The 27,887-nt window shown below is 56.4% G+C and overlaps 1 protein-coding gene across 2 annotated transcripts; it reads right to left on the reverse strand.

The window, feature by feature from the left end:
- Positions 1 to 839: 839 nt before the first annotated feature.
- Positions 840 to 27,696, reverse strand: ppfia3 (PTPRF interacting protein alpha 3). 2 transcript variants are annotated; one of them, XM_084677367.1, is made up of 30 exons: positions 27,397 to 27,696; positions 22,158 to 22,259; positions 21,897 to 22,046; positions 21,506 to 21,580; positions 20,839 to 20,898; positions 19,046 to 19,174; positions 18,869 to 18,961; positions 17,916 to 17,968; positions 17,683 to 17,776; positions 16,554 to 16,688; positions 16,106 to 16,189; positions 15,640 to 15,771; positions 14,479 to 14,541; positions 14,252 to 14,331; positions 13,446 to 13,614; positions 13,088 to 13,281; positions 11,052 to 11,292; positions 9,837 to 9,970; positions 9,547 to 9,698; positions 9,259 to 9,352; positions 8,815 to 8,896; positions 7,576 to 7,776; positions 7,309 to 7,374; positions 6,640 to 6,663; positions 6,256 to 6,431; positions 5,262 to 5,359; positions 4,481 to 4,656; positions 3,733 to 3,801; positions 3,474 to 3,636; positions 840 to 2,329 (listed from the first exon to the last, which is right to left on the reverse strand). In XM_084677367.1, the coding sequence occupies exons 1-30, from the start codon at positions 27,694 to 27,696 to the stop codon at positions 2,277 to 2,279; spliced, it is 3,642 nt and encodes a 1,213-aa protein (XP_084533493.1). In that variant the 3' UTR covers positions 840 to 2,276. The 2 variants fall into 2 exon arrangements, with proteins under 2 accessions (XP_084533493.1, XP_084533492.1); XM_084677366.1 differs by having other exon boundaries at positions 6,640 to 6,666.
- Positions 27,697 to 27,887: the final 191 nt, after the last annotated feature.

Consider the following 27,887-nt stretch of genomic DNA (forward strand, 5'->3'; position numbering starts at 1 on the left):
TGTTTGACATGCATCGTAAACACAGAGACTACACGTTTCTTTGACTCTCTCGGTCCTGCCCTCCTTCCTCGGTCCTGCCCTCCTTCCTCGGTCCTGCCCTCCTTCCTCGGTCCTGCCCTCCTTCCTCGGTCCTGCCCTCCTTCCTCGGTCCTGCCCTCCTTCCTCGGTCCTGCCCTCCTTCCTCGGTCCTGCCCTCCTTCCTCGGTCCTGCCCTCCTTCCTCGGTCCTGCCCTCAGCTGCAGTGGTGTGTTTCTGTTATGGCTTGTGAGCAGTTGATGACTTGTTCCTCCCCCCTGCTGGTCGCTTGTCTGTTTGAGCTCTCCAGAGGTACCCCAAGAACCTGAGCTGGTTGTTAGGGTTCTAACCTTGGAGGGAGGGGGGAGAGGAGAGGGAGGCAGGGAGGGGGCAGGGGAGAGGAGAGGGAGGCAGGGATAGGGGAGAAGAGAGGGAGGCAGGGATAGGGGAGAAGAGAGGGAGGCAGGGATGGGGGAGAGGTGAGGGAGGCAGGGAGGGAGGGAGGTGGGAGAGGAGAGGGAGGCAGGGAGGGGGCGGGGAGAGGAGAGGGAGGCAGGGATGGGGGAGGGAGGGAGGCAGGGAGGGAGGGAGGGGAGGGAGAGAGGAGAGGGAGGCAGGGAAGGGGGAGAGGTCAGGGAGGCAGGGGAGAGGTGAGGGAGGGGGCAGGGGAGAGGAGAGGGAGGGAGGCAGGGAGGGGGGAGAGGAGAGGGGGGCAGGGGAGAGGGAGGCAGGGAGGGGGGAGAGGGAGGCAGGGAGGGGGCAGGGGAGAGGGAGGCAGGGGAGAGGAGAAGGAGGCAGGGAGGGGGGAGGTGAGGGGGCAGGGGTGGGGCCTGCCGGACATAGCCTTGCCCCTCTCCTCCTCCCTGCCTCCCTCTCCTCCTCCCCGCAGACTTCAAATGACTTTATGGATTCCTACTAACTACTAAATGACATCCCAGGCGTTGGACACAATGCCTCAGTGTGGCTTCTCATCTCTCGTGTCCTCTGGCGCGACTCGGCCTTTCATCCCCACAATGGCCTCCCTTCAACAGCAGCTTACCCAGCCTGAAGGCTCTCCGCTTTCAGACGACCCCGGCCGCAACCAGGGCGCTCTCTCTCGTGCGGCCGCAGCCCTGAATGGTGCCCTGAATGGGGACAGACTTCACGACACCGTGTGGATGAATTGGGGACACTTAGAAACACCCTTGACGCCACCATAGAAGCCAGCGACAGAGCCACAATGGCCGACATCGGACACCAGCTGTCCCCTTAGCACCGCAGCACAGTCCCACATTAAGAGGACAAAAAGAGAGAGATGAAAGAGACGAGCCCCATCCCGGCCATCCGATGGATGTCTCGTCCCACTAAATATCACACATTCTTCACGTCATCTAACCAGAACTGTTCCTCAGCACACTGTTCTCTCTCCACTTCTGTTATTGCAGAAGGGGGGCCGGTAGATCTATATGAAGGAAAGGGTTATATCATTGCTTGTGTCTGCTGTGGCTGAGTGTGGAGGTCGGTCCGGTCCCTCGCCAGTCCGAGCCCTGAGGAGAGAGAGGATCTGAGTCGGTGGGCTGGATCTCACCACAAATCCGCCCGACCTGACTGACACCACAACAAAACCCTTCACAGAGGAACTATGACATACAAACACGTCTTTCTATCGATCTTGCGATCTTGTTGTTATTATCAGTGACCTATGCACTTTGTAAAGCTCTCTCTTGGAAGTGGCTTTGGATAAAAGCGTCTGCTAAATGAATCCATGTAAGTGTACCCAGCATACGAGGGCACCTCAGGCGTTTGGTGACGGGAACGTTTATTGATAGAGAACTGCTGTAGTGTTGGTGTTCAGACTGTTTGAGCACAGAGTGTTGTCCTGGTTCCTGTAGTGTTGGTGTTCAGACTGTTTGAGCACAGAGTGTTGTCCTGGTTCCTGTAGTGTTGGTGTTCAGACTGTTTGAGCACAGAGAACTGTTGTCCTGGTTCCTGTAGTGTTGGTGTTCAGACTGTTTGAGGACAGAGTGTTGTCCTGGTTCCTGTAGTGTTGGTGTTCAGACTGTTTGAGGACAGAGTGTTGTCCTGGTTCCTGTAGTGTTGGTGTTCAGACTGTTTGAGGACAGACTGTTGTCCTGGTTCCTGTAGTGTTGGTGTTCAGACTGTTTGAGGACAGACTGTTGTCCTGGTTCCTGTAGTGTTGGTGTTCAGACTGTTTGAGGACAGACTGTTGTCCTGGTTCCTGTAGTGTCGGCTGGCAGATCGAGAGGCTCACCTGGGGGCTCTCAGCAGGAGTAGGTCCTCACTGATGCTGCACCCCCCCTGGCCCCTGAGTTAGCTGGGGGAGAGAGGGGGGAGAGAGAGAGGGGGAGGGAGAGAGAGGATGGGAGAGAGAGAGGATGGGAGAGAGAGAGGGGGGAGGGAGAGAGAGGATGGGAGAGAGAGAGGATGGGAGAGAGAGAGGGGGGAGGGAGAGAGAGAGAGAGGATGGGAGAGAGAGAGGATGGGAGAGAGAGAGGGGGGAGAGAGAGAGAGGGAGGGTCATTATCATACCAACGTCTGAACAACACTGACCTTCTCCAGACATCGTTATTAAGGACAGAGATGGCAGATAATGAAGCTTCTCTGTTCTTTGTGCCCTCAGTGCCTTGTAATAGACTGTACCTCCACACACACACACACACACACACACACACCTCACACACACACGCCAGCATGGAGCACATGTCAGAGCACTCTCAACCTTGGAACATACAGTACATACTGTCCTGAACACGTGACACTCCTACGCACACGGCTTCTCTTCTGTAACACGCTACGCACACGGCTTCTCTTCTGTAACACGCTACGCACACGGCTTTTCTTCTGTAACACGCTACGCACACGGCTTCTCTTCTGTAACACGCTACGCACACGGCTTCTCTTCTGTAACATGCTACAAACCCCTAGTAGTGGTGTAGCTTTCATCACACATGGCTGAAAAGGTGTGTGTGTGTGCGCTGGGACGCGTGTGTGTGTGCGCTGGGACGTCTGTGTGTGTGTACTGGGACGCGTGTGTGTGTGCGCTGGGACGTGTGTGTGTGTGTGCGCTGGGACGTGTGTGTGTGTGTGTGCGCTGGGACGTGTGTGTGCGCTGGGACGTGTCAGGGCTTTTTGAAAACAACTAATCTGTCGTCGTCCCCGCTTCTGATTAAGAAAGTTGTTTTGATTGGTTCCGCTGTTCTTATAAAAGCTGCCATACCCCCACATTAGAGCACAGCCCTGGGCCTCGTGTTCCTGGATACCACGCTGTCAGTGATCAATACTGTCAGGAGCCGGTGCAGCGGTGCGGGGTGACGAAGGGGGTTATGGGAGGAATGCTGAGGGCTCTGACAGGAGAGAAGCCTTCGAGGGCCCGGAAAGATGAACCCCTGAGAATGAAGCCGCAGGGCCGAGGTCAGAGGTCAGAGGTTAGGGGTCGGAGAGGGGGGGGGGGTGCTCACCATCGCTCTGGACCTTCCTGAGGGTCACGGAGGGGGTGGCGATGGCCGAGGCACGGAAGTTAGCGGGCAGGGTCTCCGAGGAGTCGGAGGTCACGCCCCTGAGGTCCTTCTCCCTAAACATCTTCCTCCAGGAGGGGGAGCGAGAGAATGTCCTGGTGCCGTCCTGGGAGAGAGAGAGAGAGGTGGGAGGGAGGGTTAGGGTGAGGGACACCCAGGTTGGAGCAGGCATGCTGAGGAGCGGGCAGGAGAGGGGAACAACCTCGTCTGGTCTTCTCTCCGTCCCCAGTGAGATGAGAGAGTTGTACTCCTGCTCTAGGAGCTGTCTGGCCTGGAGGAGAGGAGAGGAGGAGGAGAAGAGGAGGAGAGGAGGGGGCGGAGGCGAGGAGGAGGAGAGGGGAGGAGGAGAGGAAGAGGAGGAGAGGGGAGAAAGAGGAGGGGGCGGAGAGGAGGAGGAGGAGAGGAGGGGGAGAGGGGAGGAGGAGGAGATGAGGAGGAGAAGAGGAGGAGAGGAGGGGGCGGAGGGGAGGAGGAGGAGAGGGGAGGAGGAGAGGAAGAGGAGGAGAGGGGAGAAAGAGGAGGGGGCGGAGAGGAGGAGGAGGAGAGGAGGGGGAGAGGGGAGGAGGAGAGGAAGAGGAGGAGAGGGGAGGAAGAGGAGGGGGCGGAGGGGAGGTGGAGGAGGGGAGGAAGAGGAGGAGTCGAGGGGAGTAGAGGAGGGGAGGAGAGGAGGTGGAGGGGAGGGGAGGAGGAGGGGAGGAGAGGAGGGGATGAAGTAGAGGAGAGGAGGGGAGGAGGAGGAGGAGGGTAGGAGAGGAAGAGAAGTAGAGAGAAGAAGAGGTAGAGGGGCAGAGTCGATGGAGATCGGGGTTCAGGGTTAAAATGCAGTAGGCTATCTCGGATGTTTAGTCATGTGATTGTACAGTTTGGTGTATGTGGTGTGTACTGGTGTGTATCTGGGTTGGCTTGTATATGTGTGTTCTGATTGGTCGGTAGATCCAGTGGGTGAGTACCTGTGTGTTCTGATTGGGTATCTGCAGCAGCAGAGCCAGGTCGGTGTAGTCGAAGGTGTCGTCCAGGGCCAGCAGAGCCCCGTTGACTCCACTGTCCAGCAGGCTGTCAGAGTACTCCTTCAGCCCCATGGTCTGGATCCAGCACATCACTCGCTCGTTAGACCACACCATCACATCTGGAGCCACGGCAGAGACAAGCACAGGTCACTCCTCAGGGAGGACACCCAGGGGAGAAGGGGGGAGAGGGAGGACAGACACCCAGGGGAGAAGGGGGGAGAGGGAGGACAGACACCCAGGGGAGAAGGGGGAGAGGGAGGACAGACAGACAGACAGACAGACAGACAGACAGACAGACAGACAGGGGAGAGGGAGGACAGACAGACAGACAGGGGAGAGGGAGGACAGACAAACAGACAGACAGGGGAGAGGGAGGACAGACAGACAGGGGAGAAGGGGGAGAGGGAGGACAGACAGACAGGGGAGAAGGGGGGAGAGGGAGGACAGACAGACAGACAGACAGACAGACAGACAGACAGACAGACAGACAGACAGACAGACAGGGGAGAGGGAGGACAGACAGACAGACAGGGGAGAGGGAGGACAGACAGACAGACAGGGGAGAGGGAGGACAGACAGAGAGACAGGGGAGAGGGAGGACAGACAGACAGACAGACAGGGGAGAGGGAGGACAGACAGACAGACAGGGGAGAGGGAGGACAGACAGACAGACAGACAGGGGAGAGGGAGGACAGACAGACAGACAGGTGAGAAGGGGGCCCACCTTTGTTGTGGTTCAGGCTGTCCTCTCTTCTCCTCTCCAGCTCTTTGCGGTCATAGTTCAAACGCTTCAGGCACATGATGCCATAATGCAGACTGACTCTGGGAAATGGCAACAGATCTCAGGGGTCAAAGGTCGAGAGGTGAAAGGGTCACAGGGCTGAGCAGGTTAACGAAGGTCATCTTCACCTCTCATCTGCACTCTCAAGTTGTCAAGTCTTTGGATAAAAGCGTCTGCTAAATGACTAAATGTCAAAGCACACAACGTATTTAAACGGATCATTCAACAACACCCGGTTACCCTGGAAACCCACACCTGAGGGATGTTGTCACGGTAACATCACCTTTCTATTTCCCCTGCCACACACAATACCAGCCAGCATTCAGGAGGAGGAGGAGGAGGAGAAGCAGGGCAGGGTGAGCGAGTCTGAACAAGAGAACGTCTCATGGCTGCTTGGAGAAACAGATAGATAAGGAGGAAGAGGTGGAGGAGGGGGGAGGAGAGGAAGGACAGGGGAGGTAGGGGACGAGGGGGTGGGGGAGGAGAGGGGAGGAAGGGGTGGGGGAGGAGGGGGGAGGAGGGGGTGGGGGAGGAGGGTGGAGGAGGGGGTGGGGGAGGAGAGGGGAGGAGGGGGTGGGGGAGGAGGAGGAGGGTGGAGGAGGGGGTGGGGGAGGAGAGGGGAGGAGGGGGTGGGGGAGGAGAGGGGGGCAGGAGGAGAGGGGAGGAGGGGGTGGGGGAGGAGAGGGGAGGAGGGGGTGGGGGAGGAGGTGTGAGGAGGGGGTGGGGGAGGAGAGGGGAGGAGGGGGTGGAGGGGGGAGGAGGGGGTGGGGGAGGAGGGTGGAGGAGGGGGTGGGGAAGGAGAGGGGAGGAGGGGGTGGGGGAGGAGGGTGGAGGAGGGGGTGGGGAAGGAGAGGGGAGGAGGGGGTGGGGGAGGAGGGTTGAGGAGGGGGTGGGGGAGGAGAGGGGAGGAGGGGGTGGGGGAGGTGGTGAGGCTTACCTGTGGAAGCTGTCCACCATCTTCAGCTGTCCTCTCAGCTCCTTCTTGGTGAGGTGGTCCAGCATGCGGGCGTCCACCAGGGACTCCATGAAGTAAGAGCGGTACTGGGGCAGGCCCAGGCTGGGCAGCCAGTCGTTCCCCACCCACTCGTGGTTCATATCGCCGTAGGACAGAATCTGACACACAGGGCCAGATTGAACCGCAATTAGCAGCAATGACTGCCTCACTTAGATGTGGTGAAGCATAATGACTGCATTAGTCACAGCAGCGCACAGTCAAAGTCTTCTGACATTTGACATCTCGCTTTTCAAAATTGGTGGCATGCTGTCAGCCTGACTGGTGTTTGTCATGGATAGTAGTTTGGGGTGATGGGCGCTTTCCTACCTGGTCCCAGCTAAACTCCTTCAGCTCCTTGGGGGCAAAGAGAGAGAGAGAGAGAGAGAGAGAGAGAGAGAGATAGAGAGAGAGAGGAAAGACAGAGAGAGAGAGAGAGAGAGAGAGAGAGAGAGAGAGAGAGAGAGAGAGAGAGAGAGAGAGAGAGAGAGAGAGAGAGAGAGAGAGAGAGAGAGAGAGAGAGAGAGAGAGAGAGAGAGAGAGGGGGGGGAACGGCAGGATTGGAGGAGCAGGAAGAAGGGATAGATGAAGGAGAAGAGGAGGGGTGGAGAGGAGAGGGTGGACAGGAAGTGGCACACAGAGATGTTAGTAAACGGGTCATGGGTTGGAAGCAGCTGACAATGAAAGCAGCGGAGGACACGGCGATGCTAATCGCTAAGGCCTGCCCACACACAACAGTCCACAGAAGGAGATAGATGCTAATCGCTAAGGCCAGCCCACACACAACAGTCCACAGAAGGAGAGAGAAGGAGAGAGAAGGAGAAAAAGAGGAAGGAGAGAGAGTACAAAGAGAGAGATGTCAAGATAGAGAGACAGAGGTGGGTTAGCGTAACTCCGGCTAGCAGGAGAGCAGAGAGACGCGAGCGCTAGGCGGACGTCTCCCCGGCTGTGGTGAACCCCCCCCCCCTCTCTGCTCGGACAACAAGCAGGCCCACTCACCGGAGGCTTGGTGGCAGCGTTTAAGGACTCCATCTCTGCATGAGTCATCCACACATTACTGGTAGACTGGGGGAGAAACAAAGCATCAAATACACAGGCTCCCATCTGTGTGTGCCTGGATATGGACTCCTGTTTGTGCTGTGTGGGGGGCTGGGGGGGCAGGGGGGGCTGGGGGGGCTGGGGGGGCTGGGGGGGCAGGGGGGGCAGGGGGGGCTGGGGGGGCAGGAGGGGGCTGGGGGGGCAGGGGGGGCTGGGGGGGCGTCTTACAGAGCGGGTGCTGGCGGGGGCGGAGGGGCTGGTGAGGGACACCATCTCCTGGATGGCCAGGCGCAGCTTGAGGCGGTGCAGGGGGTTGCTGATGCCGATCTCTCTCTGGATCTCCGTGTCCGACAGGTTGGCCATGATGGCGCCGCTCTTCACGTTGGCGCGACAGGCCGCCACGTACCAGGCCGGCATGCCCACCCACAGCTGGGCGGAAACACAACCACAACCGCTGTTTCAGTGGGTACACCTGAGCATGTGTCTGTGTCATGTGAGGTGGTCTCTCTCTGTGTGGTGTGTCGAGGTGGTCTCTCTCTGTGTGGTGTGTTGAGGTGGTCTCTCTCTGTGTGGTGTGTTGAGGTGGTCTCTGTGAGGTGTGTCGAGGTGGTCTCTCTCTGTGTGGTGTGTTGAGGTGGTCTCTCTCTGTGAGGTGTGTCGAGGTGGTCTCTCTCTGTGAGGTGTGTTGAGGTGGTCTCTCTCTGTGAGGTGTGTTGAGGTGGTCTCTGTGAGGTGTGTCGAGGTGGTCTCTCTCTGTGAGGTGTGTCGAGGTGGTCTCTCTCTGTGAGGTGTGTTGAGGTGGTCTCTGTGAGGTGTGTTGAGGTGGTCTCTCTCTGTGTGGTGTGTCGAGGTGGTCTCTCTCTGTGAGGTGTGTTGAGGTGGTCTCTGTGAGGTGTGTCGAGGTGGTCTCTCTCTGTGTGGTGTGTCGAGGTGGTCTCTCTCTGTGAGGTGTGTTGAGGTGGTCTCTGTGAGGTGTATTGAGGTGGTCTCTCTCTCTGTGAGGTGTGTTGAGGTGGTCTCTCTCTGTGAGGTGTGTTGAGGTGGTCTCTCTCTGTGAGGTGTGTTGAGGTGGTCTCTCTCTGTGAGGTGTGTTGAGGTGGTCTCTCTCTGTGAGGTGTGTTGAGGTGGTCTCTCTCGGTGAGGTGTGTTGAGGTGGTCTCTCTCTGTGTGGTGTGTTGAGGTGGTCTCTGTGAGGTGTGTTGAGGTGGTCTCTCTCTCTGTGAGGTGTGTTGAGGTGGTCTCTCTCTGTGAGGTGTGTTGAGGTGGTCTCTCTCTGTGAGGTGTGTTGAGGTGGTCTCTCTCTGTGAGGTGTGTTGAGGTGGTCTCTCTCTGTGTGGTGTGTTGAGGTGGTCTCTGTGTGGTGTGTTGAGGTGGTCTCTCTCTGTGAGGTGTGTCGAGGTGGTCTCTCTGTGTGGTGTGTCGAGGTGGTCTCTGTGTGTTGAGGTGGTCTCTGTGTTGAGGCCGTACCTCCAGCCAGGAGACCACGGTGGGGCCGTCCCAGGATGCGAAGGGGAGGCCCTGTCGACACGCCTCCTCCAGGAGCTCGTGCCTAGCAGGGAGAGGACGACATCATAGCAGGGACCAAGCTGAGCACAAAGCTCAGGAACGCAACATTCTTTTTATAAGATGTATTTGGGGTTATTTTTCACGCTTTATTGGACTGTTTGTAAGTGAAGTGTGACAGGAAAGGCAGGGATAGGAAGAGAGACGGAGAGAGAGAGGGAGAGAGAGAGAGAGACGGAGAGGGAGAGAGAGAGAGAGAGACGGAGAGGGAGAGAGAGAGAGAGAGAGGGAGAGAGAGAGAGAGAGAGAGAGAGAGAGAGAGAGAGAGAGAGAGAGAGAGAGAGAGAGGGGGAGAGAGGGAAAAACAAAGAGGTAAAGGTCCAAACCAGGATTTGAACCCAGACTCACTTCTTCTTGCTGCGTCGGTCCTTGTCCACCGGCCCGGCCATCTTGGTCAGCGTCATGCTGTCCCCAGGGCCCATCTCCTCTGACGGAGTGGAGGCTAGGAGACACACAGGGGGTCAGGGGTCACACAGGGGGTCAGGGGTCACACAGGGGGTCAGGGGTCACACAGGGGGTCAGGGGTCACACAGGGGGTCAGGGGTCACACAGGGGGTCAGGTCAGGGGTCACAGAAACGTCTAAACAGTCCACAGTGTGCAGGTTGCCCCAGACAGGGGGGCTGCGGTTGGCTCACCCAGGGAGGCTGACTCCCGGCCCGGCTGGCCCAGGCGGCCCTTCTCCTTCTTCCCAAACAGGCGGCCGATGGAAGACTTGATGCTCTTCTTTTTACTGGACTTTTGGAGCGAGTCCTGACTGCTGTTGGAGCTGCTGCCGTCGGCTGATAGGCTGAGGGGAGGGGGGAGGGGGAGGGGGGGGGAGGGGGGGAGGGGGGGGGGGAGGGGGGAGGTGAGAGAGATTCCCAGGATGAGGAACTCCCAGTTTTATTAACAGTGTTGCTTAAACCCTGAGAGATTGTAACAGTACCTGCGGAACTCCCTGGGGTCGTCCAGCAAGGATCCTGGGTGGGTCAGGGTCATCCTGTCCAATCGCAGAGCTCGGGGGGTAGGTGGGGGAGTGGAGTCGAGGAGGGCGAGGGATCTGTCATCCTCCCTGTTGTTCTACAGGAGAATCAAACATTTCTAATGAGGGCACTGCTGAACACACACTGCTGAACACACACACTGCTGAACACACACACTGCTGAACACACACTGCTGAACACACACACTGCTGAACACACACTGCTGAACACACACTGCTGAACACACACTGCTGAACACACACACTGCTGAACACACACTGCTGAACACACACACTGCTGAACACACACACTGCTGAACACGTCTTCTCACACAAGGTCACACACAAACACAGAGACCAAAACCTCAACCTCTATAACTGAGTGGGAATATCTTGTTTTTAGATTTGAAAACCTGTTGGACTTCTAGTATAAACGTAGTGACTCAATTGAAGTAAATTACACATTATTGGAAAAACCCTGATGACGTGAAACGTTTTTACTGTACTGGCAGCCAAATGTTTCAAGAGTAAACAAGCTCAGAAATATGATATTTGTGCCCTTAAATTTGATGAGGCATTTGCAGCACCCTTCCTCTAAACATTATTATTTTATTTTTTATGTGTCTCATTCTGTAGCCTGGCTGCCAGCCCAACTTGGCCCCGCCCACAAAAAAATGTGGTCGGGAAGTTGGGTCTGGAGTTGCTCGGTTGTGGAAAAACTATACCTGAACAGGAGCTGGGCGGACCAATGACATTTTCAGGGTGGGCTTTATACGATGATGGACAGATAATCAACAGTAACTTAATCAACCACGTCACCAAAGAGCGCTTGGGTTGAATTTGTTTTCAACAAACAACATATTACGTTGCTCTAAATGGTTTTAGGTCTATCCAATTGAGCGAAGAGGCATTTGTTTTACGAGTTCGGTTGAAACACGCCCCGTAGTCACAGCCCAACGGAGAGTTATCCGACTCATATTCTGACTAGAATTATGAGTATGACAACGTCAGGCTACTCATTCTATGTTCTTCTGTCTCTAACTAGGTGTTTTTATGTTGCTGCCTGTCTTGGCCAGGTCTCCCTTGAAAAATAGATTTGTAATCTCAATGGGACCTTCCTGGTTAAATAAAAGTAAACAAATATATGTGTACAAAATGTGCGCTCCAGTCAGTCGGTACCTGTCTGTCGGCCTCGCGGGCGGGGGAGGGGGGCAGGCGGGGGGTGGAGTGCCCTGAGCTGGGGGGGGAGGGGGAGGCCAGGGTGGAGGAGGTGATGGAGGAGGAGAGGTAGCCCCGCCCTGCTGCATCCCTCCCCAGGGAGGAGGGGGGGGCGGGGGGACCGTCCAGACCCACACTGCTCACACGATTCTCCAGCTCCTCGGCCCGCAGCTCCGTGTTCTCCTTCTCCTCCTGGATCAGTCTGACCAGGGGAGGAGGGAGGGAGGGAGATAGAAAAAGATAGAAAGACAGAAAAAAGAAAAGATTAGAGACAAAAAACGTCAAGAAGTGTATAAAAAGACTCACAAAAAAAAGAATAATCCTGTGAATGAGCCTCATTTGACTCCTCTGAATGTCCCTGTCCCCCTGTCCTCCCCTCCTGTCCTCTGCTCTCCCCCCCTGTCCTCCCCTCCTGTCCTCTGCTCTCCCCCCCTGTCCTCCCCTCCTGTCCTCTGCTCTTCCCCCCTGTCCTCCCCTCCTGTCCTCTGCTCTCCCCTCCTGTCCTCTGCTCTCCCCTCCTGTCCTCCCCTCCTGTCCTCTGCTCTCCCCTCCTGTCCTCCCCCCCTGTCCTCTGCTCTCCCCTCCTGTCCTCCCCCCCTGTCCTCTGCTCTCCCCCCCTGTCCTCCCCTCCTGTCCTCCCCCCCTGTCCTCCCCTCCTGTCCTCTGCTCTCCCCTCCTGTCCTCCCCTCCTGTCCTCTGCTCTCCCCTCCTGTCCTCCCCTCCTGTCCTCTGCTCTCCCCCCCTGTCCTCCCCTCCTGTCCTCTGCTCTCCCCTCCTGTCCTCCCCTCCTGTCCTCTGCTCTCCCCTCCTGTCCTCCCCCCCTGTCCTCTGCTCTTCCCCCTGTCCTCAGGTACATGTCCTCCCCCCCTGTCCTCCCCTCCTGTCCTATGCTCTACAGGTCCTGTAACATATGCTCTCCCCTCCTGTAGTTATGCTATCCCCTCCATGTAATCCCCTGCATGTAGTTATACCTATCCCCAGTCCATGTAGTCCCCTCCTGTCCTATGCTATCCCCTACTATAATCTGCCCCCTGTCCTATGCTCTAGGTATGTCCTCCCCTCCTGTGGTGTAGGCATGTAGTCCTAGGTAGTGTCCTCCTGCTCTCCCCTCCTGTCATCCCATCCTGTAGTTATGCTATCCCCTCAGTATCCTCCCCTCCATGTACAGTATACCTATCCCCATGTCCTACCCTCCTAGTTATCTGCTCTCCCCTCCTGTCCTCCCATCCTGTAGTCTGCTCTCCCCTCCCTGTCTGGTAGGTGTCTAGTTGCTACTCCCCCCATGTCCTCCCCTCCTGCCTGTAGTTAGGTGTCATCCCCTCCTGTCCTCTGCTATCCCCTCCATGTCCTCCCCTCCTGTCCTCTGCTCTCCCCTAGATGTAATCCCCTCCTGTAGTCTTCGCTCTCCCCCCCGTGCCCTCCCCTCCTGTCATGTGCTATACCCTCCTAGGTCCTCCCCTCCTGTCCTCTGCTCTCCCCTCCTGTACTCCCCCCCATGTCCTCTGCTCTCCCCCCATGTCCTCCCCTCCTGTCCTCCCCCCCTGTCCTCCCCTCCTGTCCCTCTGCTATCCCCTCCTGTCCTCCCCTCCTGTCCTCTGCTCTCCCCTCCTGTCCTCCCCTCCTGTCCTCTGCTCTCCCCCCCTGTCCTCCCCTCCTGTCCTGTCTGCTCTCCCCTCCTGTCCTCCCCTCCTGTCCTCTCTGCTCTCCCCTCCTAGGTCCTCCCCTCCTGTCCTCTGCTCTTCCCCCCTGTCCCCTCCCCTCCTGTCCTCTGCTCTCCCCCCCTGTCCTCCCCTCCTGTCCTCTGCTCTTCCCCCCTGTCCCCTCCCCTCCTCGTCCTCTGCTCTCCCCTCCTGTCCTCCCCTCCTGTCCTCTGCTCTTCCCCCTGTCCCCTCCCCTCCTGTCCTCTGCTCTCCCCCCCTGTCCTCCCCTCCTGTCCTCTGCTCTCCCCTCCTGTCCTCTGCTCTTCCCCCCTGTCCCCTCCCCTCCCGGTCTCTTACTTGATCTCCTTGTTGATTGCTTCCAGCTGGTCCTGCAGCATGATGGCGAGGGTCTGGACATCTGTCTGCCCGCTGGGCGACAGCAGCTCTGAGGCAAACAGCGTATCACGATCCTCGTCATCGTCAGAACAACCGCCGTCCACGCCCACCTCGAACCCAGCCACAATCAGGGCCCCGCCCTCCCAGTCTGAGTACTGAACACACAGAGAGAGAGATGTCAGTCTTACTGAACAGAGAGAGAGAGAGAGAGAGAGAGAGAGAGAGAGAGAGAGAGAGAGAGAGAGAGATGTCAGTCTTACTGAACACAGAGAGAGAGACTGACACGATCCTACACACTGTGTGTGTTTGTGTGTGTCACCTTGCTGGTGTCTTCTCGGGCTGTGCTCCGGCGTTGCCGGTGGCTGCGTCTCACCATGCTTCCAGTCATGCTGTTGCCATAGTGATCCAGGTGGGAGGTGGAGCCAACAGGAAGAGAACCGCCCCCGTTGAAATACCTCAACTCCAGGGCGCTGCCGGGCAATGAGCGACTGGGGGGGAGAGGAGGAGAGAGAGAGAGAGAGAGAGAGAGAGAGAGAGAGAGAGAGAGAGAGAGAGAGAGAGAGAGAGAGAGAGGAGGAGATGATGGAGAGAGGAGGAGGGAGAGAAGAAGAGAAAGAGAGAAGGAGAGAGAGAGAGAGAGAGAGAGAGAGAGAGAGAGAGAGAGAGAGAGAGAGAGAAGAGAGAGGAGGAGATGATGGAGAGAGAAGAAGAGAAGAGAGAGAAGGAGAGAGAGAGAGAGAGAGAGAGAGAGAGAGAGAAGAGAGAGGAGGAGATGATGGAGAGAGAAGAAGAGAAGAGAGAGAAGGAGAGAGAGAGAGAGAAGAAGAGGAGAGAGAGAAGGAGAGAGAGAGAGAAGAGAACAGAAGAGAGAGAAGGAGAGAGGAGAAGAGAAGAGTGAGAAGGAGATGATGGAGAGAGGAGAGAAGAGAGGAGAGAAGAGAGAGAAGGAGAGAGAGAGAGAGAAGAAGAGAAGAGTGAGAAGGAGATGATGGAGAGAGGAGAGAAGAGAGGAGAGAAGAGAGAGAAGGAGAGAGGAGGAGAGAAGAGAGGAGAGACAATTTTGAATGCATTTTGGCAGATATGCTGAACAGTAGCTCTGTGCTGCTGCAGGTTAGCTGCTGTTACCTGGAGTAAGACCCTCCTGGTCGGGCTCTCAGCTGGTCCAGCTCCACCTGTACCCTCTCCAGCTCCGCAATCAGCTGGTCCTGAGAGGGGGAGGGGGAGAGGAGAGGGAGAGGGAGGGAGGGAGAGGGAGAGGGAGGGAGAGGAGGGAGAGGAAGGGAGATAAAGGGGGAGTCAGAGAGTGGAGTACTGTCCTAGTCGTGATGTAGATGACAGTCCTTGAGTTGCACCTTGTTTGCTAGCAGGTCGTCTTGCAGCTTCTTCATGTTGGACAGTTCCTCTGACAAGGCGTTCTGGGAAGGGCAGGGTGGAGGGTAGGGTGGAGAACAGGGTGCAGAACAGCGTCAGTACTCTCCTCTCCACTAAACTTCTCACAATGAGGGACAGAGGGAGGGGTGAGAGGGACAGGGGGAGGGACAGGGGGAGGAACAGAGGGAGGGGTGAGAGGGACAGGGGGAGGGACAGGGGGAGGGACAGAGGGAGGGGTGAGAGGGACAGGGGTAGGGACAGGGGTAGGGACAGGGGGAGGGACAGGGGGAGGGACAGGGGGAGGGGTGAGAGGGACAGGGGGAGGGGTGAGAGGGACAGGGGGAAGGAGGGAGGGGTGAGAGGGACAGGGGGAGGGGTGAGAGGGACAGGGGGACAGAGGGAGGGGTGAGAGGGACAGGGGGAGGGGTGAGAGGGACAGGGGACAGAGGGAGGGGTGAGAGGGACAGAGGGAGCGGTGAGAGGGACAGGGGGAGGGGTGAGAGGGACAGGGGGACAGGGGGAGGGGTGAGAGGGACAGGGGGACAGAGGGAGGGGTGAGAGGGACAGGGGGAGGGGTGAGAGGGACAGGGGGAGGGGTGAGAGGGACAGAGGGAGGGGTGAGAGGTACAGGGGGAGGGGTGAGAGGGACAGGGGGAGGGGTGAGAGGGACAGGGGGAGGGGTGAGAGGGACAGAGGGAGGGGTGAGAGGGACAGAGGGAGGGGTGAGAGGGACAGAGGGAAGGGTGAGAGGGACAGGGGGAGGGGTGAGAGGGACAGAGGGAGGGGTGAGAGGGACAGAGGGAGGGGTGAGAGGGACAGGGGGAGGGGTGAGAGGGACAGGGGGAGGGGTGAGAGGGACAGAGGGAGGGGTGAGAGGGACAGGGGGACAGGGGGACAGAGGGAGGGGTGAGAGGGACAGAGGGACAGAGGGAGGGGTGAGAGGGACAGAGGGAGGGGTGAGAGGGACAGAGGGAGGGGTGAGAGGGACAGGGGGAGGGGTGAGAGGGACAGGGGGACAGGGGGACAGAGGGAGGGGTGAGAGGGACAGGGGGACAGGGGGACAGAGGGAGGGGTGAGAGGGACAGGGGGACAGGGGGAGGGGTGAGAGGGACAGGGGGACAGAGGGAGGGGTGAGAGGGTACCTTCTCCTCCAGAGCAGCCATCCTCTCCTTCAGGTGGAGTTGCAGACGCTCGTTGGACTCTGACAGCAGCTTGTCCACCGTGTCCGACAGGCGCTTGTTGTGCTCGTCGTTCATCCTCTCTCTCTGCCGGGCCTGGGCGAACGAGAGGAGGACACCGGGGCAGGGGGCAGGGGGAGGGGGGCAGGGGGCCGGGGGGGGGGGGGGGGAGATAGGACATCCATCAGCAGTAAGGACTGTCTCAGCTTTGATAAAGCTTAGAGGGGGTCACTTAGAAAAAGAAGGCAAGAGAGGGAGAGAGACAGAGAGAGACAGAGAGAGAGAGAGAGAGAGAGAGAGAGAGAGAGAGAGAGAGAGAGAGAGAGAGAGAGAGAGAGAGAGAGAGAGAGAGAGAGAGGGAGAGAGAGAGAGAGAGAGAGAGAGAGAGAGAGAGGGAGAGAGACAGAAGGAGGGAGGTGGTGTGACTTACTCTCTGTAACTCCTGATTCTTCTCTTCCAGTTGAGCCTCCATCTGTCGAAGTCTCTCTTCAAAGTTGCCATGGCGTTCCTCCGCCTGGGGGGACGGGGGGGGGGACGGGGGGGGGGGCAGGTTCCAAAAACACAGATTTATTATGTGATAGTTCATAGGAAATTACTATGGGCATTTCCTCTGTCTTTCAAATTATAGCATGGGAAAATACCACATTCTGTTTATCAACCACTTTTTGTGCAGTTTTAACCTGCGTGAGAACATGATCCACTCATTATTGTGACTGGTAGGGGTGAGTCGCTTTCAGGAAAGAGTCATTTCTTTGCCAAAGCTTTGCTAACAACTCCAGTTGTGCAACATTTTTGAATTTTGAACCAACTGTTCCTCTTCTTTTGCTGTCACCACACACACACACGCACCCCCCCCCCCCCCCCCCCCCTCCGTGCACCTTGGTGAGAGCTGCCACTCTCTGTGCCAGCAGGGCCTCCACCTCAGGCAGGGTCTCTGCTCGCTGCAACGTCTGCTGCAACTTCTGCTTGGCATCCTCCAGACGCTCCTGGAACTGCCTGTTCTTCTCCTCGCTCTGCAGCGCACACACACACACACACACACACAAACACACACACAAACACAGAAAAACACACACACAAGCATCACTTAGGACAAATCAACTATTTGTAAAAATGAGTGGTGGGCCGTTATCGGCGTTAACGACTCTTATCGGACGATAACAAAAATGTCGCCGTTAATCTATTCTCAAAGTTGGGTGGGAGCTGGGTCTATACTACGCAAGCTATAATGACTTTCAACTTGATATTTTAGCGCGGATGTATACCTAGCCAAATTGCACTGTAGGGGGCGAGGACCAGTCTTCGAACCTGTGTGTATGCCTTATGAAATTATCACATCAAACGTGACGTGCTAACATGGATGCAGCTATAAAGCCGCCTGGTTTGCTTCAGGGAAAATGTATTTTTAAGAAGCTTCCCAATGGAAACGTTGACAAGACTAAGATTGTTTGCACCTTGTGCAATGCAGAATTAGTTTACTGTACAAGTTGTTCCAGTCTCAAATACCACTTAAACGCAAAGCATCCCTTAGCTAATGCGGAAGATGGCGGGCCAAGCACTGATGTAGCGCAGGGGAGGAGTTGTCGTCAAACTACAATGTTTGAGTGCAACCGAGGCAAGCCCGTCAGCACAGCTCTATCAGCCAAGCTAAGTAATCTAATAAGCAGTTAATAAACACAAGTACATCTTATTGAACATCATTTATTTTCATCACCAATTATCATAGTAAAACAGCTTTCTCAAGCAGTTTGTGATGCATTTTGGAAACAGGAGATGAGCCCCTGGTCTAATGCGCCACCTGGCTTGAGAAACCCGTTCTCAAAGACTTACTTTTAGTCATTATTTGGGTTGCACACATATTCTGAATGCCTTCGGTGGAATTCAGATGAGCCATTTTAATCTAGACTAACTCCAAGATTACAGTGAGATTAATCTAGATAAATAAAAAAAAATCTATGCCTCCCCCCAGCCCCCCCCCAGCCTCCCTCCAGCCTCCCTCCAGCCCACCTGTCTGTAGAGAGAGTCTTTGCTGGCCAGCTCGTTCTCCAGTTTGTCTTTGATGTCGTGGAGAGATGTCGCCTCCCTCTGGGCACTGAGGTACCTGCACGCCCAAACACACACACACACACAGACCGCACACACACACAGGACACTTACCGGAAGGTGGAGGGTCTGGACAGAACTGTTCACTACTTCAGGGTTAGGGGGTGTGTGCTGGGTGAGGGGCCAGGGGGGTCTACCTGCGCTCTAATGTGGTGATTCTCTCCTCCATGTCCTCTCTCTGACATAGAGCCTGGGGAACAGAGAGGAACACCACATTACTCAGAGAGAGAGAGAGAGAGAGAGAGAGAGAGAGAGAGAGAGAGAGAGAGAGAGAGAGTGAGAGAGAGAAAGAGAGAGACACAGATAGAGAAAGAGAGAGAGAGAGAGAGAGAGAGGGAGAGAGAGAGAGAGAGAGAGAGAGAGAGAGAGAGAGAGAGACACAGATAGAGAAAGAGAGAGAGAGAGAGACACAGATAGAGAAAGAGAGAGAGAGAGAGAGAGAGAGAGAGAGAGAGAGACACATAGAGAAAGAGAGAGAGAGACACAGATAGAGAAAGAGAGAGACACAGATAGAGAAAGAGAGAGAGAGAGAGAGAGAGAGAGAGAGAGAGAGAGAGAGAGAGAGAGAGAGAGAGAGAGAGACAGACAGACAGACAGACATAGACAGAGAGAGTAGAAGTTTTACAAAAACAGCAGGTAGTAATGAAAGGTTTACTGTAGTTGTTTGACTGAAGGGCTGATAGCTCAAGAATGATAATGACCTGAGTGGAGACAGTATTCCAGAGGTTTATTACCTACTGTGTGGAAGTGTGGGAAAACAACACTATCCAATATTCTACTTAAGGATTTGTAGAGGGGTACGAGGCGCCACCAGGAATTTTGGGCCCCATGAAATGACTCATTTCTATTAGTTTTTCTATTTTTGGGGGCCCCTGTCAGTCAGGGGCCCTGAGGGTCGTCCTAACTTTTCCCTCCTATACGGTGCCCCTGGAGGGGTCTATAAAAGGTGTCGAGAGCTGTATAAATGCACAGTTACTGTTGCCACGGCAGCCAAACAACTGTGTTGCCATATGAAACTGTTGTATTTCTCTATGAGAATGCAGAGACAGTCACGCTGTTTGGTTTGATCCAATAGGAAGCTAAGGCCCACCTCCTTCACGTCTCTCTGCAGTTTCTGATTGGCTTCCTCTGATCTGGTCACCTCCCTCCTGGCTGCTGTCAACTGCTCCTCTGTCTCTCCCACCTGCAGGACAGGGGACGGCACTGTCAGCACACACACACACACGTATTTCCAAACAAGCCCATGCTGTCCACACCCAGGGTTCACCTGTCTGCACATCAGGGCCAGCCTCTCCTTCAGCTGGGCGAGCTCTCCTCTCTGTCGCTCCAGCTCTCCGTCTCTCTGCCTCTCGCTCTCCCCGTCATCCAGGAGAGAGCTCGGGCCGTTGGGCACCCGCTGCACACACGGAAACACAGACCACCTGGTCACACACAGCCCTGAGACCTCCTGGTCACACACAGCCCTGAGACCACCTGGTCACACAGCCCTGAGACCTCCTGGTCACACAGCCCTGAGACCTCCTGGTCACACAGCCCTGAGACCTCCTGGTCACACACAGCCCTGAGACCTCCTGGTCACACACAGCCCTGAGGCCACCTGGTCACACACAGCCTGAGACCTCCTGGTCACACAGCCCTGAGACCACCTGGTCACACAACCTGAGACCTCCTGGTCACACACAGCCTGAGACCTCCTGGTCACACAGCCCTGAGACCACCTGGTCACACACAGCCCTGAGACCTCCTGGTCACACAGCCCTGAGACCTCCTGGTCACACACAGCCCTGAGACCTCCTGGTCACACACAGCCCTGAGACCTCCTGGTCACACACAGCCCTGAGACCACCTGGTCACACAGCCCTGAGGCCACCTGGTCACACAGCCCTGAGACCACCTGGTCACACACAGCCCTGAGACCACCTGGTCACACACAGCCCTGAGACCACCTGGTCACACAGCCCTGAGGCCACCTGGTCACACACAGCCTGAGGCCACCTGGTCACACACAGCCCTGAGACCACCTGGTCACACACAGCCCTGAGACCTCCTGGTCACACAGCCCTGAGACCTCCTGGTCACACACAGCCCTGAGACCACCTGGTCACACAGCCCTGAGACCTCCTGGTCACACAGCCCTGAGACCACCTGGTCACACACAGCCCTGAGACCACCTGGTCACACACAGCCTGAGGCCACCTGGTCACACACAGCCCTGAGGCCACCTGGTCACACACAGCCTGAGACCTCCTGGTCACACACAGCCCTGAGACCACCTGGTCACACACAGCCCTGAGACCACCTGGTCACACAGCCTGAGGCCACCTGGTCACACACAGCCCTGAGACCTCCTGGTCACACACAGCCTGAGGCCACCTGGTCACACAGCCCTGAGACCTCCTGGTCACACACAGCCCTGAGGCCACCTGGTCACACAGCCCTGAGACCTCCTGGTCACACAGCCCTGAGACCACCTGGTCACACAGCCCTGAGACCTCCTGGTCACACAGCCCTGAGACCTCCTGGTCACACACAGCCCTGAGACCTCCTGGTCACACAGCCCTGAGACCTCCTGGTTACACAGCCCTGAGACCACCTGGTCACACAGCCCTGAGACCTCCTGGTCACACAGCCCTGAGACCTCCTGGTCACACACAGCCTGAGGCCACCTGGTCACACAGCCCTGAGACCTCCTGGTCACACACAGCCTGGGGCCACCTGGTCACACAGCCCTGAGACCTCCTGGTCACACAGCCCTGAGACCACCTGGTCACACACAGCCCTGAGACCTCCTGGTCACACAGCCCTGAGACCACCTGGTCACACACAACCTGAGACCTCCTGGTCACACACAGCCCTGAGACCACCTGGTCACACAGCCCTGAGACCACCTGGTCACACAGCCCTGAGACCTCCTGGTCACACAGCCCTGAGACCACCTGGTCACACACAGCCCTGAGACCTCCTGGTCACACAGCCCTGAGACCACCTGGTCACACACAGCCTGGGGCCTGACCTGATCCAGAAGTCCTGGCACACAGACATGCTGCTAGGATCTCATACCTCCTTTCCACTGTCGAGGCCTTGCTGTCGTCTTTTGATTTGGTCCTTTAAAGTCACAACCTGGATGGAAGATAGGAGATAGGGGGTGAGGGGGGTGGGGCTTGTGTGTAGACTGAGGAGATAGGGGGTGAGGGGGCGGGGCTTGTGTGTAGACTGAGGAGATAGGGGGTGAGGGGGTGGGGCTTGTGTGTAGACTGAGGAGATAGGGGGTGAGGGGGTGGAGCTTGTGTGTAGACTGAGGAGATAGGGGGTGAGGGGGTGGGGCTTGTGTGTAGACTGAGGAGATAGGGGGTGAGGGGGTGGAGCTTGTGTGTAGACTGAGGAGATAGGGGGTGAGGGGGTGGAGCTTGTGTGTAGACTGAGGAGATAGGGGGTGAGGGGGTGGAGCTTGTGTGTAGACTGAGGAGATAGGGGGAGGGGGTGGAGCTTTTGTGTAGACTGAGGAGATAGGGGGTGAGGGGGTGGAGCTTGTGTGTAGACTGAGGAGATAGGGGGTGAGGGGGTGGAGCTTTTGTGTAGACTGAGGAGATAGGGGGTGAGGGGGTGGAGCTTGTGTGTAGACTGAGGAGATAGGGGGTGAGGGGGTGGAGCTTGTGTGTAGACTGAAGATATGGGGGTGAGGGGCGGGGCCTGTGAGGAGCAGTAGAACAGCAGAAGAAGAACATACCTCTTTGGAGGAGGACTGCAGCTCTTCTTCCAGGGTGGACACTCTGTCGAGAGCCACACGCAGCCTCTCTCTCACCTGAGGAGAGAGGGGGAGGGGAGGGGAGGGGAGGGGAGGGGAGGGGAGGGGAGGGGAGGGGAGGGGAGGGGAGGGGAGGGGAGGGGAGGGGAGGGGAGGGGAGGGGAGGGGAGGGGAGGGGAGGGGAGAAAGAAGAGGGAGGAGAGAGGTGGCAGACATTAGATGATGTATATAGTCAGTTCTGTATCCATGCCAAACAACCTACAAAATGTTCTTCCCAGAATGATCTTTCCTGCACATACACCACCACCCCCCCCCCCACACACACACACACACACACACACACACACACACGTGTGTATATCCACACACACACCTTCTCGTCCAGGGCTTTGTGATGCTCGAACAGGGACTTGAGGGCCTTGAGCACCTCAACTTCGCTGGACTGGACCTGCCTCTTCACCACCGTCATCCTCAGGCTGCGCTCATGACGAGACACCAGGCACTCCAGGTGCTCCAGCAGCAGCTACACAGGAAGGACCACACGGGGACGCTCAATACACAAGTTATATTTGACTTTACATGAGAGCATCGCACGTCTCCACGGAAACAACCAGAGACACACACAGATACTGACCCGAGTGTTGCTGCGCTCCGCCTTCAGTTCACCGATCTCCTCCTCTCTCTCCAGCAGCTGCTCTCTGCACACGTTCAGCTCTTTGGTCAAGACCGCAAACTCCTGCAGGGCCACAAGACGGCGCCAGCGTCACCTCCACACTCCAGGTGAGCCAAGCATCAGAGCCACATGCAGGTGACATCACAGATGACATCACAGGTGACACAACTCAGTCTAAAACTCAGTTGTCCTCACTTAAACATTAGAGTTTTACTCTCACTTTGCTTTGTGTAAACATTTTAATAGGAAAGCAACCAAAAGGTGTAGTGTATAAGTATGATATTTAGGAATTTAGGAACCCTGCCAATGTACAATGTTGTAATTTAATGATTGGAAAAGTGTTTTGTGGCTGTGAATCTATTGTTAACAAATCATATACAGAAAAAAACATCAAAAATTAACAAGTGACACTGTCAGAGAAACACGTGCAGGTCCCCCTGACACACACACTGCCCCTCACCCTGACACACACACACTCTGCCCCTCACCCTGACACACACACACTCTGCCCCTCACCCTGACACACACACACTCTGCCCCTCACCCTGACACACACACACTCTGCCCCTCACCCTGACACACACACACTCTGCCCCTCACCCTGACACACACACACTCTGCCCCTCACCCTGACACACACACACTCTGCCCCTCACCCTGACACACACACACTCTGCCCCTCACCCTGACACACACACACTCTGCCCCTCACCCTGACACACACACACACACACTCTGCCCCTCACCCTGACACACACACACTCTGCCCCTCACCCTGACACACACACACACACTCTGCCCCTCACCCTGTCACACACACACACACACTCTGCCCCTCACCCTGACACACACACACACTCTGCCCCTCACCCTGTCACAAACACACAATCTGCCCCTCACCCTGACACACACACACTCTGCCCCTCACCCTGTCAAACACACTCTGCCCCTCACCCTGTCACACACACACACTCTGCCCCTCACCCTGTCACACACACACACACTCTGCCCCTCACCCTGACACACACAGGAACCCTGAGAGGACAGTGTTTTGTCTACAGTGGTTATCATGTCTCAACCAGATACATAAATTACACAGCCGTACCATATGTCTAAGGTAAAAGACCCAAGATGAAATGGAATGACAGGATGTTGACCTTGGCCCTGCGGAGAGGGAAATTGAGCCCAGATGAAAGGCTTAGATTTTTACTCGATTTTTCTGTGTCATTTTGCTCCAATCACATATAATTGAGAGACTATTGTGAGCAATGACGGAATGTCTTGTAACTTGAACTAACAGAGCTGTATCTATGGGAACAAAACAGCACACCCTTAACTTGAGGCCCTCTTCAGTACGAGGCAGCTTCATCCCTGGTGCGTCTGCCGTGCTGGAAGATCACGGCTAGCTCTCCGTGTTCGTAACCCTCTGGTGAACTCCGGGCTGTTCCGTGGTGAGGTCACCACCACGTGTGATGGTCTCAGTACCGTATGAGGGTCAGTAGAACGCAGCATTTTTGGCCGAGGCTAACCAACTGTCAAATAACTCAAGACTTTGTGGAACGTACACGAGATAGCAAACGTCTTGAATCTAACGTACAGGAAGCCCGCATGTAGCTAGGAGCCGCCTGGCTAAACTGAACCGGGATTTACAGGTCCTTTTCTTAGCTCAATAAATAGCGAGAAATTAAAAACAAATATGTCAGTTAGCATGTACACACTTTCCCCTTAATTCTATCAAATGTTGGCTGCAATGTACATTGAGAAAGTTCATGAAAATCCTGTTTCTAGGTTTTACAGAGTGTGTACAGTGGAAGTACGGCTGTGTTCCCCAGCTCGCCTCAGAAGAGACGTGTGGTCTGTGTGATCTGCCTCTCTGTGCTGCTATCCAGTGTCCCGGAACACCCTGAATCACACGGGCATGGTTCCACATGCGTGTGAAAAAGGACCACTAAGAGCCATCAGGGATGCACGGCTCAAACAAGAGTTAAGAAGAGGAGAGAGAGAGAGACAGAGAGAGAAGAGAGAGAGAGAGAGAGAGACAGAGAGAGAAGAGAGAGAGACAGAGAGACAGAGAGAGAAGAGAGAGAGATAAGGAGAGAGAGGGAGAGAAAGAGAGACACAGAGACAGAGAGAGAGAGAGAGAGAGAGAGAGACAGAGAGAGAGGAGAGAGAGAGAGACAGAGAGAGAGAGAGATGAGGTGGGCCCAGGGTTGACAGGACTGGGATGCGTGGCAGTGGAGGACGGTTCAGGATGACAGCTTGGGACTACAAGATGTTCCATCATCTGTCGCTCTCATCCTTCTACCTACTGCCCTCTCATCCTCTCATCCTTCTACCTACTGCCCTCTCATCCTCTCATCCTTCTACCTACTGCCCTCTCATCCTCTCATCCTTCTACCTACTGCCCTCTCATCCTCTCATCCTTCTACCTACTGCCCTCTCATCCTTCTACCTACTGCCCTCCCATCCTTCTACCTACTGCCCTCTCATCCTCTCATCCTTCTACCTACTGCCCTCTCATCCTCTCATCCTTCTACCTACTGCCCTCTCATCCTTCTACCTACTGCCCTCTCATCCTCTCATCCTCTCATCCTTCTACCTACTGCCCTCTCATCCTTCTACCTACTGCCCTCTCATCCTCTCATCCTTCTACCTACTGCCCTCTCATCCTTCTACCTACTGCCCTCCCATCCTTCTACCTACTGCCCTCTCATCCTCTCATCCTTCTACCTACTGCCCTCTCATCCTCTCATCCTTCTACCTACTGCCCTCTCATCCTCTCATCCTTCTACCTACTGCCCTCTCATCCTCTCATCCTTCTACCTACTGCCCTCTCATCCTCTCATCCTTCTACCTACTGCCCTCTCATCCTTCTACCTACTGCCCTCCCATCCTTCTACCTACTGCCCTCTCATCCTCTCATCCTTCTACCTACTGCCCTCTCATCCTCTCATCCTTCTACCTACGGCCCTCTCATCCTCTCATCCTTCTACCTACTGCCCTCTTATCCTCTCATCCTTCTACCTACTGCCCTCTCATCCTTCTACCTACTGCCCTCTCATCCTCCCATCCTCTCAATCCTTCTACCTACGGCCCTCTCATCCTCTCATCCTTCTACCTACTGCCCTCTCATCCTCTCATCCTCTCATCCTTCTACCTACTGCCCTCTCATCCTCTCATCCTTCTACCTACTGCCCTCTCATCCTCCCATCCTCTCATCCTTCTACCTACTGCCCTCTCATCCTTCTACCTACTGCCCTCTCATCCTCTCATCCTCTCATCCTTCTACCTACTGCCCTCTCATCCTCCCATCCTCTCATCCTTCTACCTACTGCCCTCTCATCCTTCTACCTACTGCCCTCTCATCCTCTCATCATCCATCTCTACCTCTCCATGTGCTAATTTACTAAGAATAAAACTCCAGAAGCCATCTCATTAGAATGCAGCATTATGCAAATGTATCTGATTTGTTAGTCTGGGTGTGGGTGTGTGTGTACGCTGGATACCAGTGCTTCTCTCTCTGTACCACGCTCTCATCTCTCCCTCTCCCTCGGTCTCTCTCTCTCATCTCTCCCTCAGTCTCTCTCATCTCTCCCTCACCCTCAGTCTCTCTCTCCCTCACCCTCAGTCTCTCTCTCCCTCACCCTCAGTCTCTCTCTCCCTCAGTCTCTCTCCCTCATCTCTCCCTCAGTCTTGGCAGTGTTGGCCCGCTCAAAGCAGACGCACTCAATGAACCCTACTGCTGTGTATCGCAGCATTCTGTGTGTGTGTGTGTGTACATGGGTGTGTGTGTATGTGTACATGTGTGTGTGTCCCAGACTCTGTGTGTATGTTTGCAGATGTGCGGGCCATATTGATCCAGTCTCTCAGCAAGGTAAAATGGCCCTTTAATGTCCAGTCATTCCCTGAGAGCTGCTGTACAATCACATCTATTTCCTTTCAACAGTTCAGGGCAGAACTACCGGGCCTATCGGGTCCTTACAAAACACACGATCATTGTCGAGGCGTCCGGAGAGAGTGCCTGTCTAAAATGTGAAATGAAGCCCTTGCACGTTGAGTGAAAGCCACACTGGAATGACTAGTGCTCAGCTGTAAGGATGTGGGCTGACTCTGGCCTGGGCGCTGTGGCAGGCTGACTCTGGCCTGGGCGCTGTGGCAGGCTGACTCTGGCCTGGGCGCTGTGGCTGGCTGACTCTGGCCTGGGCGCTGTGGCAGGCTGACTCTGGCCTGGGCGCTGTGGCAGGCTGACTCTGGCCTGGGCGCTGTGGCAGGCTGACTCTGGCCTGGGCGCTGTGGCTGGCTGACTCTGGCCTGGGCGCTGTGGCTGGCTGACTCTGGCCTGGGCGCTGTGGCTGGCTGACTCTGGCCTGGGCGCTGTGGCAGGCTGACTCTGGCCTGGGCGCTGTGGCAGGCTGACTCTGGCCTGGGCGCTGTGGCAGGCTGACTCTGGCCTGGGCGCTGTGGCAGGCTGACTCTGGCCTGGGCGCTGTGGCAGGCTGACTCTGGCCTGGGCGCTGTGGCAGGCTGACTCTGGCCTGGGCGCTGTGGCAGGCTGACTCTGGCCTGGGCGCTGTGGCAGGCTGACTCTGGCCTAGGCGCTGTGGCAGGCTGACTCTGGCCTGGGCGCTGTGGCAGGCTGACTCTGGCCTGGGCACTGTGGCAGCCCTGCAGTACTGCAGCGAATCAAACGCTCACTCATCTTCTCAGCTCCATGTTTCATACTCTGCTGTGTTCAGCCCAGAACCACCCCGAACCCTGGAGGACCAGCCTGTGTCCAGGTTGTATGTATCTCTAGCTGATGTACTTGATACCTTGATACCCCTCTTCCCACAACATGCATGTGCTCCACAGTAAAGGGTTTACGTAACGTGCCAGTTCGTCTGTGACAGACGCACACACATGCATGCACACACACACAGTCTGACTGTTCTCCCGAGATGAAGCCGACCTAGAACCATAATTGTAGCCCCCAGGCACTTTTATTACTCACACACACACACACACACACACACATTCACACTCACACCCTCTCACACACTGTGAAGCACTGGCAGGATGATAAAGAGCTGTCTCCAAGGAATAGATGTGGCACAGAGTTGACCCACATGCACAACTCCCCCCACGCACTCCCCCCCCCCCCCCACACACACACACACCTACACCCCCCCCCCCCCCCCAGCCGCCTGCTGTGCAGTCCTACCTGTGGCAGAGCGATGGTCAGCTGCCTCTGCAGGGAGTCCTTCTCATGGCCCAGGTCCCTCAGACGCAGCTGGGCCGTGCCCAGGCAGTCCTGCGTCTCCCTCAGGCTCTCCAGCAGACGCTCTCTCTCCGTCAGCATGTTGACCATTAGGGACTCCAGGTTCCCCGTGCTTCCCCCCTCGTCTCCCCCGCGGCCCTCCCTGCTCCCGAGCCCCCCCCCCATCCCCCCGCCGGGGGAGGACGGCTCGCCCCCGCCCCCCCGCCCGTCCTCGGAGATGGTGGGCATCACCTCGCACATCATGGTGGGGGCCGGAGAGGAGGAAGCTGGCTCGGGGGCTGTTGTGAGGCTGAGGGAGGAGGCTGTGTGAGGCTGAGGGAGGAGGCTGTGGTGAGGCTGAGGGAGGAGGAGGCTGTGTGAGGCTGAGGGAGGAGGCTGTGGTGAGGCTGAGGGAGGAGGCTGTGGTGAGGCTGAGGGAGGAGGCTGTGGTGAGG

Source organism: Hypomesus nipponensis, chromosome 17 (assembly GCF_054491055.1).
Source record: "Hypomesus nipponensis isolate SF chromosome 17, ASM5449105v1, whole genome shotgun sequence".
Lineage (NCBI taxonomy): Eukaryota > Metazoa > Chordata > Actinopteri > Osmeriformes > Osmeridae > Hypomesus > Hypomesus nipponensis.